General features: G+C 36.5%; 1 protein-coding gene and 1 pseudogene across 3 annotated transcripts; both read left to right on the top strand.

Moving 5' to 3' along the window:
• Nucleotides 1–1,942: 1,942 nt before the first annotated feature.
• LOC110760960 (Leucine-rich repeat protein kinase family protein) lies at nt 1,943–9,256 on the top strand. 2 transcript variants are annotated; one of them, XM_088250434.1, is made up of 11 exons: nt 1,943–2,084; nt 2,207–2,791; nt 3,389–3,653; nt 4,251–4,413; nt 4,561–5,744; nt 5,853–6,034; nt 6,641–6,785; nt 7,108–7,335; nt 7,425–7,775; nt 8,158–8,259; nt 8,756–9,256. In XM_088250434.1, the coding sequence occupies exons 2-11, from the start codon at nt 2,268–2,270 to the stop codon at nt 8,993–8,995; spliced, it is 3,384 nt and encodes a 1,127-aa protein (XP_088106560.1). In that variant the 5' UTR covers nt 1,943–2,084; nt 2,207–2,267; the 3' UTR covers nt 8,996–9,256. The 2 variants fall into 2 exon arrangements, with proteins under 2 accessions (XP_088106560.1, XP_021819014.2); XM_021963322.2 differs by having other exon boundaries at nt 1,993–2,791.
• Nucleotides 9,257–10,300: 1,044 nt separating this feature from the next.
• On the top strand, nt 10,301–12,047 carry LOC110760951 (uncharacterized; annotated as a pseudogene). Its single transcript, XR_015832929.1, has 7 exons — nt 10,301–10,564; nt 10,662–10,750; nt 10,845–10,882; nt 10,971–11,079; nt 11,214–11,306; nt 11,400–11,464; nt 11,933–12,047. The product of XR_015832929.1 is annotated as an uncharacterized LOC110760951 (transcript).
• The last annotated feature ends 4,955 nt before the right edge of the window (nt 12,048–17,002 follow it).

Here is a 17,002-nt window from a genome sequence, read left to right on the forward strand (position 1 = left end):
GGACTAATATAGGGTAAGCGGTTAATAGTAGGCAATCCTACTTTTGAACATGTCAAAGCAGCCAAAAACTAGTTAGAAGCTTGATATAGTTGTACCTATTTGCTTTACTGTGGAACATACAAATAGAAAAGAGAAAAAAAAGCAATTTTGGTGTATATTTATAGATTATACTCCCTGTCCCTTGTTGCTGATTTTGATTTTGATTTTACATGTGTTAGCACTTGATTCGGTTCCATATACACGGTTGCATATAGATCTTGGAGACTGTAGTTTATGAGACTCAAGCCCTTTCTTTTTATGATATGAAACCTCGTCGGCAACAATTGTAGGTTAATTGTAATGTTATTTTTTAAATTTATTATGAATAACATTAGTATTGTTTAAATTACAAGGATGTTTAGTTGTCTATTTTATTATTATTTTTTGAGCTCTTAGCTTTTGAAAATTGCACCTCTGCTGAAAAATTTCTGAATCCGCCGCTGTATGGGGCCCATTGGTTAGGGCTCAAAATACACGGCAAGTAAGCTACAACTTTGGCTCCGCGTGTGCACATTGGGTTCCAGAAGCTTCAACCACGCACGTATATTTAGGCATATGGTTGCAAATTGCAATGCTCCAGTGAGCTGAAGCATTAGGATGGATTTTTGGCATGGGTTGCTATACCTTGCAATTTGCAACCCCCGAAGTGTTTGCCTTTACCAAAACCAAAATACTTCCATCTCATTTTTCAAGCACAATCAATATTTAGCTCAAGCCAACATTACGAGAGAAATTCCCAAGCAATGTTAACTTGAATTCTTAAATAACATAATTTAGATATCCATAGTTTAAGTTTATGGTAATTAATAATTTCAGTGTTGGGATTTACGTGTGTCTAATTTGTAAATTACAAAAATTATAGTGAAAACGAATTCCTACTCAATTGGAATTGTGAAATGACGACTCTTTTGGCGTTCATTAAACTCGGGAAATAAGTTGCCAAACAATGAAAATATCAATTATTGCTCATTTGATATGTTTCATGTTTAAGTTGCCAAACAATGAAAATGTCAATTTTTTCTCTTTAATTCCCGACTCTTAGCTAAATCCTGAGTTATTTTTCTCCATCCAAATGAAGGGTAAAAGATAACAACATCTAAAAACTAGCATATAATAGTTTTTTGGGCTTTGGATATGAGTTTTCAATTTTGACTCAATTTTAACCTTTCAAATGGTTGGGCATGTTTAAAGTTTTGAACTACTTTTTGAAAATTTCCAAAAAATTTAAATTAGAATGGATGTTGAAATTTCAAAATGTTTTGGAACGAAATTGGAATATAATTTTTTGGATTGAAATTGGAACCCTTGATTCCGATCTAATCCGTATGAAAATCAAGCATATATGATTTTTCCTTGAAATTTCTTCTTATTTGAACAATAAATCATATTAGGGTATTTAAAAATTGGTTTAATACCTCTTTTATCCTTCTACTTGTACTCATAATTTCAATAAGTTCAATATGGTCCTTGCGATTTCAATTGATGTCCTTGAATTCTACTATATTAGCTATTTTAGTCATTTACGTTTAATTTTAATATAAATGTGCATACACATCACATTACAAAAATTCGCACATTAAAAATCAAAGAAACATGCAAAAGTTTACACATTAGAGACCAAAATGGATAACTTGATAATGTAGAGGAATTAAATTTGGTCAAACTCATGAATCAAAACAAAAATTCTTGCAAAACTCAAGTGCCAAGTAGTTTCTTATTTGTTGGCTTAGAATTTGTCAAGTACTTTCCAAATTGCTCAGTGCACCCCTCACTTAAAGGTACAAAAAAATTTCTCAAAAAAGAAATATCCAATGCGGTGCGTTGATTTTTGACACCTCAAAACATTAAAAAGTAACAAATTCATATTTAAATCAGGATCCTGCAAAACTTGTTTGGTTAGAAAAGTCGCGGTGGGGTGCTCAAATCAGGAATTTATATATATAATGCGTGATGCGTTGTACTTTGCTTCGGGGAAACTACTGTGTAAAAAGTACTAAATTCTCGGCTCTCTAGGGTTTCTCTCTCTAATTATTCACAAAGGAGCGGTCAGTCTTCTTCCCCGCTCCTCTTTCGATTTTCTTTCTTCCTTCCCTGGCTCTCTTTATTATTTTCCGTCATTCTTTCCTCCAATGCCCATTAATCCTATATTTTCTCTCATCCCAAACAGATCTGTCGTCCGGGGCAGTTCAAAAATTCGGATTATTTTGAAATTACAGCTCTGATTTTCAATGCAAGTCCCCGATTCTGACGAAGCTGCCCCCGAAGCCCTCGAAAACCTCAAGGAGCGTGGAGAACCAGAAGCCTCCAATTCGACTGTGGAAGATGGAGATGATGCTGCCACTGCCGAGGACGAGTCGGCAGTTCTCGACATCTCCGGGAAAAGCTTGGACTTTTCGATCAGGGAGAATTCTGACGACGCTGCGGCTTTGTATTTGTACAAAAACGTGTTTAATTTATTGCCGAATTCTATTGGGGGGCTCAAGCGGTTGAGGACATTGAAGTTTTTTGGGAATGAGATTAATTTGATCCCACCGTTGGCATCGTCGGAGTTCGGGAGCTTGGTGGGCTTGGAACGCTTGCAAGTGAGGATACCGTCGCCGGAGTTTGGTGGGTTGCCATTTAATAAATTGGAAGGCTTGAAAGAGCTTGAGCTTTCCAAAGTGCCACCGAGGCCTTCAGCGTTGCAGATATTGAGTGAGATTGCTGGGCTCAAGTGTCTCACCAAGCTCTCTGTTTGCGACTTCTCTATCAGGTTCATTGGAATGCTTTACTTTCAAGTTTTTTTTTTAGTGATATAGACTGCATAAGTAGTGAGATTGTACCTACCGTGATATTTGCCCTTAAAAGCTTACATCTTTAGTATTCCAAAATTAGCCCACATGAAGTTGAGCTCCTAAATGGTTTAAGCATTGTGCATCTAGGCTAGTTAGTGAGCTAGAATAGGTTCTAACTCAGTGAAGCTTAAGCTTCAAGGATCATTACAAGTTAGGCTTGATGAGGGAGTAGGATGACTTAATGATTGCATTAGTGTTTATGCCTAGATGTTTCTTGAGTTTTTCTTAAGGGATAATTTAAAATTTTCTTAATGAACTTTTTGTGTGAGTGATGTTCTAACATTCTGAAATGTCTGTGTTTGTCTTAATATATGTATGCTTATGGTCATACCATTCAGTTTCCATGAACTCTACGATACACAACTGCTAACAAACACTCAAAAAGTAACAGAACGATGTTAACTTGGGACCTTAAAATTGGGGAAACCAACATCATGACTGTTAGTTTCTTCATTTTTGTATCATGTAAAAAATAGTTACCTTTAACTTGATCCTTTATGGTGTGTTTCCTGCAGATACCTCCCTCCAGAAATTGGCTGCTTATACAATTTGGAATATCTAGATCTTTCATTCAACAAGATGAAGAGTTTGCCAGCTGAAATTAGTAATTTAAATGCCTTGATATCATTAAAAGTTGCTAACAATAAATTGGTGGAGTTACCTTCGACTTTGTCCTCTCTGCAAAGGTTGGAGATCTTGGACCTGTCTAATAATAGGTTGACATCACTAGGGTTTCTTGAACTTGACTTGATGCACAACCTCCAGAATTTAAATCTTCAGGTAAGTACATACAACCACAAACCAGGAGTATCATAGTCAAGTATTTTTTTTCAGGTTTTATATTCTTCTATAATTCACATTACTCACATTCCAATGTTTAATTCATTGAATTGAGATTTGATTTATTTCCCAAACTTTTCTCTTTAACTTGCTGAAAATCATGTTCTGTTGCTGCTCTCTTCTGGTTTCTTTGTTCTTTTATTTTATTTTTGGTGCCCAACCACCTGAACCCATTACATAAGTAGCAAAGGAGCTATCTTTGGACAAATGGTAGGCTATCATGTTTCTTGCAACCATGGTGCAACTACCTTTTTGAATTCATTTCATTTCTTGGGAAACAGTGTGTATGTGCATTTGTAAAATCATGGTGGACTCCCTGATCTCATTCTTTTCTTGGTTTATTTTCATCTCACCTGTTGGAAATATATGTTGTATTCATTAATGGATTATGAATTTTTTCTGTTTCTTTTATCTTTTGAGTTGTATTATGTATATTCTTGATTTCTTTTGGAATTATCATTATTTAGTTGATTCTATTTTAAACGATATATGATATGCAAACCTAAATGGTTTGTTGCATGATCTTCTGTGGTTCAGTACAACAAGCTTCTCATGCATTTACAAATACCTTCATGGATATGCTGCAATTTGGAAGGGAATGGAAAGGACACACTCAATGATGATTGTAGCAGTTCCTCTGTTGAAATGGATGTATATGAAACCCCCATTCAGAAGAATGATGAAAGTCTTTCTCGTAGAGGTAAGGCCGTAGAGTTACATCTATACTTTATGTAATCTTCAGTTTTAGGTAATCAACTCTCTGTCTCTGTCTCTCTGTCTCTCTCTCCCTCTACACACACACATATATTATATTGTGATTTGCCTCATATTGTTAATGTTGCGACAGGCTCTCGTCATAGTTCAACAAGCCTAATTATTGGGCATGGGCATCCATCAAACAGTCGGTGTTGTGCAGCCCGGAAGTCAGGTAGATGGCGGAAGCAAGGGTATCATTTGCAGCAGAGAGCTCGTCAAGAGCGCCTGAACAACAGCAGGAAGTGGAGAGGTATGGATCCTTCCAACTTGTTACACTTGAAGGAAGATGGAGAATGTAAACCAGGCAACACAGATCGTCTTGCTTCTGAATCTTGTCCTGAAGGGGCATCAGATATTATCAATCTGGATGATGATGATGGTGATAAAGATTCCCTCTCTAGGGAAGTTCGAAGTGAAAATGTCCATGAAGATGTTGTATGCCGTAAAGTGAGTTTGAAGAAGGAGCTTGATGTAGGAAATTGCTCATCTGTCAGCATTGACTCTAACACAGTAGATAAAAGTGATGAAAAGGATTTTTGTGAGTTTGATGCATCGTCGATCCCTGGTCAAGAGGTTTCTGCTAATAAGCAAGATGAAGGTACATTGTCAGAAATATCAAAAAGCACAACTCAGCACAAGAGGCCCTTTGATGGGCATCATGATAATCCGAGACAGCTCAAGTATCCAAGATCTAGGGCTGCTGACAGTTCAAATTTATCTCGCAAGTATAGTGAACTTTCATTTTGCAGTACTGAGGACGATCTTTCAGAAGGCTTTTATGATGCAGGACGTGACAGGCCATTTATGCCATTAGAGGTTTATGAGCAAAATTTCCATCTTGACTCACGCGAAGTTCTTCTTGTGGACAAGGAATGGGATACAGAGTTGGATGCAATTTTACGTTCTGCCCAAGAATCGGTGTATCGTTTATATTCAGATGGAAATCAAGCTGATGAGCTACAGATTGCATCGTTTCTTGCTCTTTTTGTATCAGATCATTTTGGGGGAACTGATAGGGGTGCTCTTGTTGAATGGGCACGTAAAGCTAATCCTCTTTCAGACTACAGGAAGCCCTTTGTTTGCACTTGCCCAACAGGAAATATGGACTCTATTAGTTTGTCTACTAAACCAGTTGCAAAGACTGTTGAAGATATTGGGTTTTCTGATCTCTGTGAGAAGTCTCTCCGTTCTCTTAAAGCACGACAAAAGTCCATCGTAATTCCCATTGGAACCTTGCAGTTTGGTGTGTGTAGGCATAGAGCATTGCTATTCAAGGTGATTCTTGTGCTAAATTTATTATTTAATATCTGTTTGTACTGATGTTTGTTATTTGCATTGTCTTTTAATTTGTTGTTGTAATCTGATGAAGCTTAATTTTTGTAGTATCTATGTGATCGATTGAAGCCTCGAGTACGTTGTGAGCTTGTTAGGGGTTACTTGGATTTCATGCCACATGCGTGGAATATTATATTAATCAAGAGAGGGTCCTCAGAGATTCGGATGGTAGTTGATGCATGTCGTCCGCTTGATATAAGAGAGGAGACAAATCCTGAATATTATTGCAGGTCAGTATCTCTTGTATGTATGAACCGGTCTTGGGAAATCTCTTCATTGTTACTTATTCATGTTATGGGTCACTGTATTGCAATGCCGAAGTGATTTTGGATTGGGTTATCATGAAACTCCTGGTAACCCTGTAGACTAATGGGGGTTTGTGCGCCCCCCCACCCAACGTGCGCCCCCCCACCCAACTCCCCCAAAAAAAAAAATCTGGTGTTCCATGATTTGTAATTTCACTTCTTGGTTTGATCATCAACTTGTCTGTGCTCAGAATCTAGCTCCTTTTGAGTGGAGAACCTTGTATTGCTATGTTGCATTTCAACTCTACTGCTTCTGATTCTGAATTTTTTTTTTCTTCATTCAGACAGTATCTTGTGCTATTTTTGCCTTTTTTCTAGGACCCTCCCTACTTCAAATTCCTTTTGGGTTTTGTTTTTTGTTGTGGTTTTTGAACTGTTGTACACATATTGTCTGCTTAGCTGGTAAACCCATGGTGCGGTCTTTGAAAACAATTTTTTATGTTTACCATGAACAAGGCATAGCATGTTTATGTCTTAAAAGGATATTTGTTACTGAGGTTTTGTGGATTTATCTATATATTTTGGTGGCAGGTATATTCCTCTCAGTCGGACCAAAGTTTCTCCTCCCATTAGTCCTACTTCATTCCCTTCTGTGTCCTCTTGTGGTGAAACTCCAAAAAAATCTGTTACTTCGCTCATCCGGCTCAAATATGGATCAAATGAGGCAGCAGGAAAGGTGTGTATGCTGTTTATTTAGTTGTGACAGGCTCGAAAAAATTGGAGCTGTTTGTAGTCATGATAATGATCTAAATCTGGCTGTGTTTTTTTTTTTAAAGCTTGTACAGTTATGTTGTGAGTCATTGTTGAAAGTTTTATGTTAGCTAACTCTTCTTCTAAGCTTTTAATTAGTTTGGTGGTGGTTGTAGTTTCTGGTTAGGTTTTCTTAATATGCCTGGTTAGGTTAGGTTTGTTTTTTGTTTTTTTGTTTTGTTTTTCCAGTCCAATGTTTCTTTGTCCATTGACTATTAACCAATTGGTTCTGCTGGTGGATGTTGCAGATGCGTACTTTAGAGGTATGTGGGGCTTTAACGGATGAAATTAGGAACTTCGACTACAGTTGCTTAGGGGAAATAAGAATTTTAGGTGCTCTGAAACACCCATGCATAGTAGAAATGTATGGACATCAGATATCATCCACGTGGGCTCCTTCTGTAGATGGTAGTCATGAGCATCGGATATTGCAATCAATAATTTGGATGGAGGACATAAAGGACGGTTCCTTACAGGTGAATTTTACTGGTTAAATTATCAGGTTTTCTTTTGCTTAGCGTTTTTATATTTTGTTTTAAATCTTTTCATCTCCATCATGTGACAGAGTTTTATACAAAAGCTTTCAAAAGCTGGTGAGAAGCATGTCCCAGTAGAGTTAGCTTTGTGCATAGCTAAAGATGTCGCATGTGCACTAGTGGAGTTGCATTCAAAGCACATAATTCATCGTGACATAAAAAGTGAAAATATTTTGGTTGATTTGGATAAGAAGAGAGCTGATGGAACATCTGTTGTGAAGCTCTGTGATTTTGATAGAGCAGTTCCTCTTCGGTCTTACTTGCATACATGCTGTATCGCCCATATAGGAACACATCATGCGGATGTTTGTGTTGGAACACCTCGCTGGATGGCCCCAGAGGTTTTGCGAGCAATGCATAAACGAAATATTTATGGACTGGTAAGTCTTTTCCATGCCAAGGATTTTTGTTCTTAAATTAATGAAAAATACTTGCTCTGCTTACAAGATGCACTATATTTTGGTTTTCAAATTGACTTTTGTTGCACAAGTGATAAAGTCCATGAATTGCCATTTCAGATATATAGCATTTGCAGCATGTGAAGAATGCTACCACATTACCTTGTACACCATAACTCAATTTTAAATTTAGGAAAACCACAAATCGCACTGCTTGAAATCTATCTACCTAAAACATACATGTGTGCTGAAGTTCTAGATGGTTCCAAGTGTTCCAACCTCAATATTGTCGCTTTCTTCTATATTAAATCAGTGCAACTTTGCTTTTTTGCATAGTTTAAGTTTTATTCCTTTGTTGTTACAGGAAGTTGATATCTGGTCCTTTGGGTGCCTGCTGTTGGAAATGTTGACTTTGCAAATTCCTTATGCGGGAGTATCTGAAATGGAGATTCATGAACTTCTGATGGTACTAATCTTCTCTCTCTCTCTCTCTCTCTCTCTCTCTCTCTCTCTGTTATGAAGACTTTTGTAAGGTTTGTTAGAGAATGTGAGTTATGAAAATAGCGGGACTGGTTTTGAGGGGTCCATACTTTCAGTGATTTATATTTTGTAAATATTGTATATTTTGTAATACATCAGTAATTGTTGAAACCGAAGTTGGAATCTTTTAGTCAGTGAAGTGAGAAAGAGAATATCTTAATCCTTATATGTTTATTCCATAGCTCCATAAGTAAGTTTGGCATTAGGACCCTAAGGTTGCTGTAGTAGAGCCCTTGTAAGGGGTTTCTAGAGTACTTTTCCTCCGGATGACAGTTGATAAATTGATTTACAGCCTTCAATCATGCATCTAGATTGTGTTAGCTAATTGTTTTAGGTTACATTTGTTTATATTCTAATGAGATTTTAAGGTTGAATATTTCCTCACCTCTGAAGTAAATCTGCTTATTGTTTGTTGCATACAGATGGGAAAACGGCCAAAGTTGACAGAGGAGTTGGAGGCATTTCGGTCATTGGACGAGCCAATAATGACTCAAGCTGGTGCGGAGCTTGACGGAACAGAGGCTGACTTAGACACACTGAGATTTCTTGTTGACTTGTTCTACCAATGTACTGAGGAGAATCCACAGAATCGTCCGACAGCTGACAACCTCTACGAATTGTTACTCAAACACAGCAGCTCTCCTCCAAAATCAAGAACTTAGAAATACTAGGTTGAACTTTTAGGCAATAATAATCTATAGAGAACTCCAAATTTTGTAGCCCCAATGATGTATTTTTGCTGTGTCAGGTTAGGCAGCTATGTTGTATTATTATGTCTTCTGTAAGAGTCAGGTCTGTAATCTAATTGGAGATTTGTAATTTTTATTGGTGGTAGTTTCTGACGCTTCGTTATCCATGTATTATTTTGAGACTGTAAGTTGGCCAGATAAATCATAAATAGCTCTCCAAATTCTTATTATGCAGATTTGGAATTTGGTTATATGCATGTACGCAAAAACTTATAATTATCAAAATAATAGAATAAGAGTTTAATATTATCTCTTTTGGGTTATTTAAAGATATATGGTGACGAGTATCTTATTTTAGCCCTTTAAATAAATGGATGTCATACCTACAAAATGAAAAGTAAAATGAAATTTTTTTACGTTTCTAAATCAAAATTGTGATCTTCAAAATTATAGATGTTTGAAGATCTAAGTCAATGTGACCAAAATGATTTGATGCATTTTCTAAAATTAAATTGTATACTAAACAATAATTAGTTGCCCTCTTATCCCTTATTTTGTTATTACAAAAGTTCTAAATCCACTTTTAATTTTGGGAAATGGAAAAGAAAGCAGGATAAAAAAGAGTGTATTAATGAAAAATAGTTTTTCTCGGCCAAAATTAATAGGTAAACAAATATTTGTATTAATTATCAGCAAGAAATAGTTGTGAATGTAAAAAATAATTTTATTTGCAGGTGTTTTTAGTAAACAAATATTTTGTATCAATTATGTGGTGGAAGCGATGTTTGAAAAATAGGTCTAGCGCCTAGAGGAGTAATTGGGGCCTAGGCGTTTTTTTATTTCTTTTTTAATTATTTTCAAAATCATGCAAAATAAAAGGATATATAAATTATAAAGTACCATAATTGATATAAAACATGGGGAAAATTAAGCGTAAAGCATATAACAAAGAAAATTACTTGACATGAAAGGCTAGGCCTCTAAGTCTATCTCTTCCTGCTCTCCATTTCCCTCCAAGACTGTTTTAAATCCAGGAAAATAAAATTATAAATTATAAATTATAAAAAAAAATTGAAAAAAAAAAACCAACCCGCCCAGGCCGCCTAGGCCGATTTTTCGATTTTTTGTTTTTTTTGGTGGTTGTGAAAATTAGCGATAACGAACACTTCGATAGTAACTCCGTTCTCTTTTTATCTTATCCAACCCCTGAAAATCCACGAAACTTCTGCCGATATAGCAGTTACTTATTTTTCTCCTTCCCGTTCCACTCACAGTTGACAAACTCAAAGAGCTTCTCAGGCGAAGCAATGGCGGTGCCTCTCTTCAACCTCGCCCCCAATCTTACCGACTGAGTCTGATTCTTTGGCCCTCCCTCTCATCCTCAAATATAAATTCATTCTTCGCTGGGACGATGACTTTGGCGAGCAAAACACGTTTCCGGCCTCGACCAAACTTTCCAGGCCGGCATCTCTGCAGAAATGTATCCAGTGGTGCGAGCCCAGACTCAGGGGAGGAGCGAGGAGCGTCGTTTTGGCCACCAAGGTTGTAAAGTAACTCTGAGAGTATCAGTTCATGCTAATAATGGTGTGCCAGCTTGCTTTTCACTTCTCATGTGTGAAAATTTGTTCTGATATTACAGGTTACGGGACCGTCTGGGCAGATGACTTGGATACGAGATGGCCCCAAGTGTTTGAATGCTAAGAATATCACCGAGGCCATTGACGGCAGGTTTGCTCAAGCAAACAGTTTGTAATTTTGCTTCGGTTTAAACGCTTCGTGTTATGCTGTGCTGAGTGATGAGTTATGTAATGTTTAAATGCAGCTTAAGGTGATTGCAGACAGATTACAATGGCCTGATCGGTTTGTATGTAGATCCTTCCTTTTAGTGTTTTGGGACTACACAATCCCTGTTAATAAGACTTGAACTGATTAATGACTGTTTTTGTAGCTATGTTCCCATGTTTGGAGAAATTGAGTATGATCCAACCCGAAAGTTCAGTTCGATTCCCATAGACGAACAACTTGATGCTCTAGGAATAGCTGTTGATTCTGGTAAGGTTAGTTTCATACTGTTGCCTTTCTTCCCCTTTCTTTGATAAGTCGTTTAGTTTGGTGACTTTTTCCTTTATTTTGCAATGTTTTAAGAGCATAAAATTCCCATGTTTATTGAAAGGAAATTTTTGTATTGAAGATTAGATATGTTGGTCTCAGTAACGAAACACCATATGGGGTGATGAAGTTTGTTCAGGTAGCTGCTCGCCATCCAAAGATTGTCTCTGTGTAGGTTGTCTATTTGATCATTGCACTCTCAGTCAAATGCTTACTGCATTGTTGCTGCTGATTTTTGGACTAATGCAACTTATTGTCGATTTGATAGAACTCATACAGCTTGCTCTGTCGAACTTTTGATTCTGGGTTGGCTGAATGCTGTCATCATGAGACGTATTCAAAGTGTTGGTTTTCAGAAAAAGTGAATAGCTGAACAATTAATTATTTCATCCGGTATGAAATGATTGGGAAAGCTTGCTTGATTTGTGCATGCCAATTTCTTGATGAAGTTGAAGTTATGTTACTTTTCCTATCCTGTCCTGACTCCTGAGCAGTTCTTGAAGAAATTCAATTGAATATTCTTGCTAATTAGTAGCTTGAATAATATAACATTAGTAAGTGGAATTAAAATTCCAACAGAGAACATGAGAGTCACTTTGGGGAAGGGCTTCTTATCTAAACGTGCATTTTGGGTTTTCAATTTTTATGGCTTTCAAACCTAGGTAAGCCATTGAATAAAACTTATTCATGTGAGTTTATTGAGTGGTAAAATGATCGATTTAATTATATTATTTATAAATGAGTTCTGCCACTTCATGTAATACTACTAATGATTTTCTGTTGGGCTATTGAATGTTTTAGCATCAGTTTATTAGCCTACAGCCCCCTGGCAATGGGTTTACTCTCTGGGATGTATTTTTTGCCTGATTGGGGGTCTGATACAACCTGTCCGATCACATCATAAGAGCAGCAGCCATGGTATGGATATTATTCTCTTCACTTTGATAGGCCAAATGAAAAATCTAAGGTTATTTAGAACTTTGAATTCAAGTTAGCACAAATGCCTTTTGAAAACTTTGATAAAAATCTGGCCCTCTGGGTGAGAAAATGATAGTCATACATTTTCACTGGTTTTGTTTCAATGTCATGTTTACATCTTAGTGGTATGATGCCCAGTGGTTATTAATATTTTTTATACAAGCCTGTGTTTCTACATCTGTGCCATAGCAGTTCATGAATGTCTGCCGTACTCCTTGTTCTAAAAGGAAAATTATTTTGAATATTATCTCTAGTTCTAGCTTTTGGTCTCTTTACTGCATGTTGTTGTATTTATCAAATTTTGAAATACTAATCTGCTTTTATTTCCATTCACAGGAATACATTGATATTGCAGGGAAGTACAATGTTCATCCAGTATCTCTTGCAATAGGTTTGACACCTCTCTCTCCATTTCTTTATAGTTTCTTCGTGTTCTTGTCCACGTTAGGACTGTGGTTTGGAGACTTAATGCTGGAAAATGAAAAGTCACCCGTTTGCTTGTTCCTCTTCCCCTTCTCAAAATGTACATTTATTTTTCTTAATAATGTTAGATTTATAAGTCTTGAGTGCTAACTAAGCAAAATTACATGAATAAAATTGCTAAAATTAAAATGACGGGACCCGAAACAGAAAATGTACCAAACCAGAAAACCCAAAATGTAATTTGGGATACATTTTATGCCAAAAGTTCCACTCTAACCAATTTAGCTAAAAACAAAAAAGAGACAACAAGAAGAATCGAATTGTTCCAAGGCATATTCAGCTGGTTGTGCGTAACGACGAGGAGTTGAGCAAGCTTTTGGGGACTGTTACTATGGCTAATGGCGGTGTTTTGCCAAACATTCATTAGACTCTGTTGCCGAAGAAGATTGGTAAAGGGAAAGGAGACATTGGATCTGCCTCACAAGAATTTTAGAGTTGCATGTTAAAATTTGGGGACGATTTGTTGTAAACACAAACTTTGGGAATTTTGGCTGAATACAGAATTGTAATAATAATTTTGGTTTAGTAATTATCTTTGCGGAGTGAGATTGACTGGTGTTTTTTTAAGAGATTTGTGGTTCTTATTTCTACATATACATACAAGCATTTTCAATCTGCTACCCATTTTCAAGTTAATTAAATTAAAAGTTTAGCGCCAAAGCCAGTAGGATCATTTGCAAAATACTATATATCAAGATATAAAAAAAGATCTCTTGTGTGGTTAGCTATCATACTACATTATTATTATTATTATTATTTATGCGGAAAAAAGAAATTACAACACAAAACCCATTGGGCAAGCGTGCCCAAAGAGGTCGAAATAAAAAGGGGAACAAATAGATAACGGAAGACCAAACTCCCAACAAACTTGAGTTGATAACCCATGGTCCAGCTTAGCAATCGCATCCGCCGATGGAAACGGATAGAGACGATAGAAGAAGAAATGGACCAAATATCTTGAATAATCCGTTGGATACTCCAAGGGGGATTAGCTTTTTTAAGAATACTATCAATGATGAGCTCAGAGTCACCTTCAATCACAATTTGATCCCAACCTCTCTCAATAGTAGCAACAAGACCATCCCGAAGAGCAACACTTTCAGCCACATTTATGGAATTCTCACCAATGTTATTGGAGACGGCTAGAAGGACATGCCCATCGCAATCCGGTTAGCTATCATACTACATTATGCTTGGGCGTACTTTGTTGGTTTTGGGCTTCGGGCTATGTCTTGGGTTTCAACCCGAAAAAGAATAATACAACAGTGCAAATTAATTAATTGAGACAATCCCATCAACCAATGAGGTTTAGTCTAGTGAAAAGGGTCTTGCTTGCATATCAATTATCTCAGATTTGATTTTTTATGGCACCTTGACAATGTACATGAGAAAACCCCTCTTTTCTTTTTAGCTTTGACCAAAAGAAAAAAAAAAGAAAAAAGAATCTCATCACAGCCACAAAATAAATACATATATGGAAGATTAAAGCACAATAGGGTTGAAACTATTGAGCCACTACTTTTTCCTAACGAGTAAAACATTTTATATAAAAGATAATTATTTGTTAAATTGAATATATATATTCACATAATTCAATAGACAAGTGTACTTTTCCCTAAGCACCATGGTCAACCGGTGGTCGGAAGAAGCAGAATTTTCTATTTTTCCCAAGGCACACTGTTAATACACAACCACAGTGGGAGTAACATGGGCTATTCCTAACTGATCTCTAAAAGGAAAAAGTAAAAAATTTAAAATAAAAGCCACCATTCCACTTGTCTTGTGTTTTGACTTGGTGTGCCACATGCATGCAGCAAGTGCAGTAATAATTAAACATCTTCTCCCAAAAGAAAAAAGATGCTTAGTGCCAATAAGCATGGAAGGGGGTGGCGGACCTATTAAAGCACAAGGATGTACAACTGCATCTTCTCTCGTCGGAAAAACCATTGTAGGTGCTTTAAATTGCCCATTTGCTCAACTGGTGTACAGATTACCTTATTTCAATTTTCAACATTTAAGTAAATGTCTTTGTCCTTTTACTTTCATTTATTTTTATATTACTCAATTTACTTAAGTTTACAATGTAAATAAGGAAATACCCCCTATTTGGGTTCAAATAAAAATATTATAAAATCAAATTCCCACCAAATCAAAATATGAAAAATCCGAACCCCGAGCGGGGATTAATCCCACCCTTCGGGTGTGGGGACACCTCGTGGTATTTACCAAAAAATATGAAAAATCGGTTTTAGTGCAAAATACGATTTATGCTAAAAATGATGGCTCATTAAGTCAATATATACTTCATACTAAAATCCCATAAAATCAAGTTTTCTTATTTGATGTGTAAGGAATAAAAGCCGTCAAAAATTATCTTGAGAAAATGATTATTCCGAAAAACCATTTTTCATACTTAGTCAATATTGCATCTCCGCTAAAAAACTTCTGGGTGCGCCAGGGAGACATATCAAAATAAAAACTTATACAAACTACAGACATTAAACAATTAGGATTAGCAAATATGGGTTAGATAAATTGACTAAGAAAGTGTGTTTGTCCATTAATTGATCAAAACAGTATGTCCGTCCATTGAACTTGAGTTTGAACCTAATTTTTCAGTCTATATACCCTTTGGCCCTCAGCCTTTTGGAACAGTAGCAATTATATTAGTTTAAAATGTTTAATGGGCTGGGGCTGGTGCTGATGCTGATGCAGTGTTCTGCTTTATCCATCAACTGCACTGCTGTAGTTGCCTTTTGGATAAACATAAACCACTCTAAATTATAATTCTGAATTCTAAAATAAGGTGACAGAGAGACAGCAATTAGTAAATGTAATTGCCCTTCCTTCTCCCTCCTAGCCGCCTAGCCGCCAGCCTCACAGCTCACTGGGTAGGCACCAGCACAGCAAGCATATCTACAACCAGAGCAGAGCTAGCAACAGGACAGGACCTGGACCACCCTAATCTCTAGTCCCTAGTCTCTCCAGCCAACTCTGCCTGTCATCCTACAAAAGAGGGACCAGATTTCTTAATAACCTAGCCCTTTTATAGCCCTTAACTCTTAGGGAACACACCCCAAAGGAAATTATAAAATCCATCTCTCTCTCTCTCTCTCTCTCTCTCTCTCTCTCAAGTTCAAGTTGGTGCTGGATATATCAGTGGTAAGTAGGGGGGATGTGACTAGTGATGAGCAACCAAAACCCTTAAGATCCATCATCTCTAAGCCATGTTTTGATTTAAAGTACCTATTTTCATCAGGAACACTTACATATATATATATATATATATGTTCATTGTACAAAAACCAATGTCAACCACATCGCATGCAATTTAAGGTAATGGAAAATTGAAAGGTTGCCTTTAAGTTCTTTTACCTGAATTCGTGGGTTTTGTTACTTTGTACATGTTACTTTTACTGTTTTTGTTCTCTTTTACTTGTTTTTTTCTTCCACTTGGGGGGAGGGTAATTGCAGTACATTGGTGTACAAGCTAGTGAAAGTGAAAAATTTGAGCTCCATTTTGGTCAGCAGTTGGAGTAGTATTGGACCACCATATTGGCAATGGCATATAAAGTTTCAAGTTTCCCATTAAGGGCGGAATTCATATTTCTAGTATTTTACCACATTCTCAGAGCAACCTCATCAAATGGGTAGGTAGGAGTTGCTTATAGGCTTAGGCTAAATTACTCCCACCATCTGCCTCTACACATTGTAAAATGAATTCAACTAAGCTTATGGTCCCGCACCATAATATAGCAGCAGATTCAGAAGGTGGGGGGAGGGTGGAGAGGCTTATAATGATTCAATGTTTGGGCTTTAGATCACACATCATTACACCAACAAACAATTAGCAAAGTTTATATATATATTTATTAATGTCAAGCAAATATATTTTTAAGATAGTGTGTTCACCCTTTGTGTATGAATTTAATATCTCTCTTTCCGTACATTAGAGTAGTTTAAAATATCGTATTATTATGACTACAAAAATTAATTAAGACACTAAAATTAGATAAGAATTGATTGCATTCTTTAATTTCGCGCAGACCAGATAACTAGGTAGGCACACCATAATTTTTGTAGCCTGGATCTGGCTAGGGATGTCAGTCATGTAAAAATTAAGGGCATATGCATCATGCTACAATCTTGCTAACATCATGACCCCAGAAACATTCCACATTATGATGAAATTAACAGTGAAACTTTTTAACAGTGGTAACCAACCATCGAGTTGGTAAGTGGAAATTATTGCATTCGTATATATGCCTGCCATCAGCAGTAAAATTCCAAACATGTAAATCAAGGTTCTTTTTTTTCCTTTTTTCTTTTTAGAGTGAAAAATTGATGTAGCATATTCCAAGCAGAAATATATAATGGAAGTGCCCACCATGGCCTTTTAAAAACAATTTT

Source organism: Prunus avium, chromosome 1 (genome assembly GCF_965620075.1).
Source record: "Prunus avium chromosome 1, drPruAviu1.hap1.1, whole genome shotgun sequence".
In the NCBI taxonomy this organism is placed as follows: Eukaryota; Viridiplantae; Streptophyta; class Magnoliopsida; order Rosales; family Rosaceae; genus Prunus; species Prunus avium.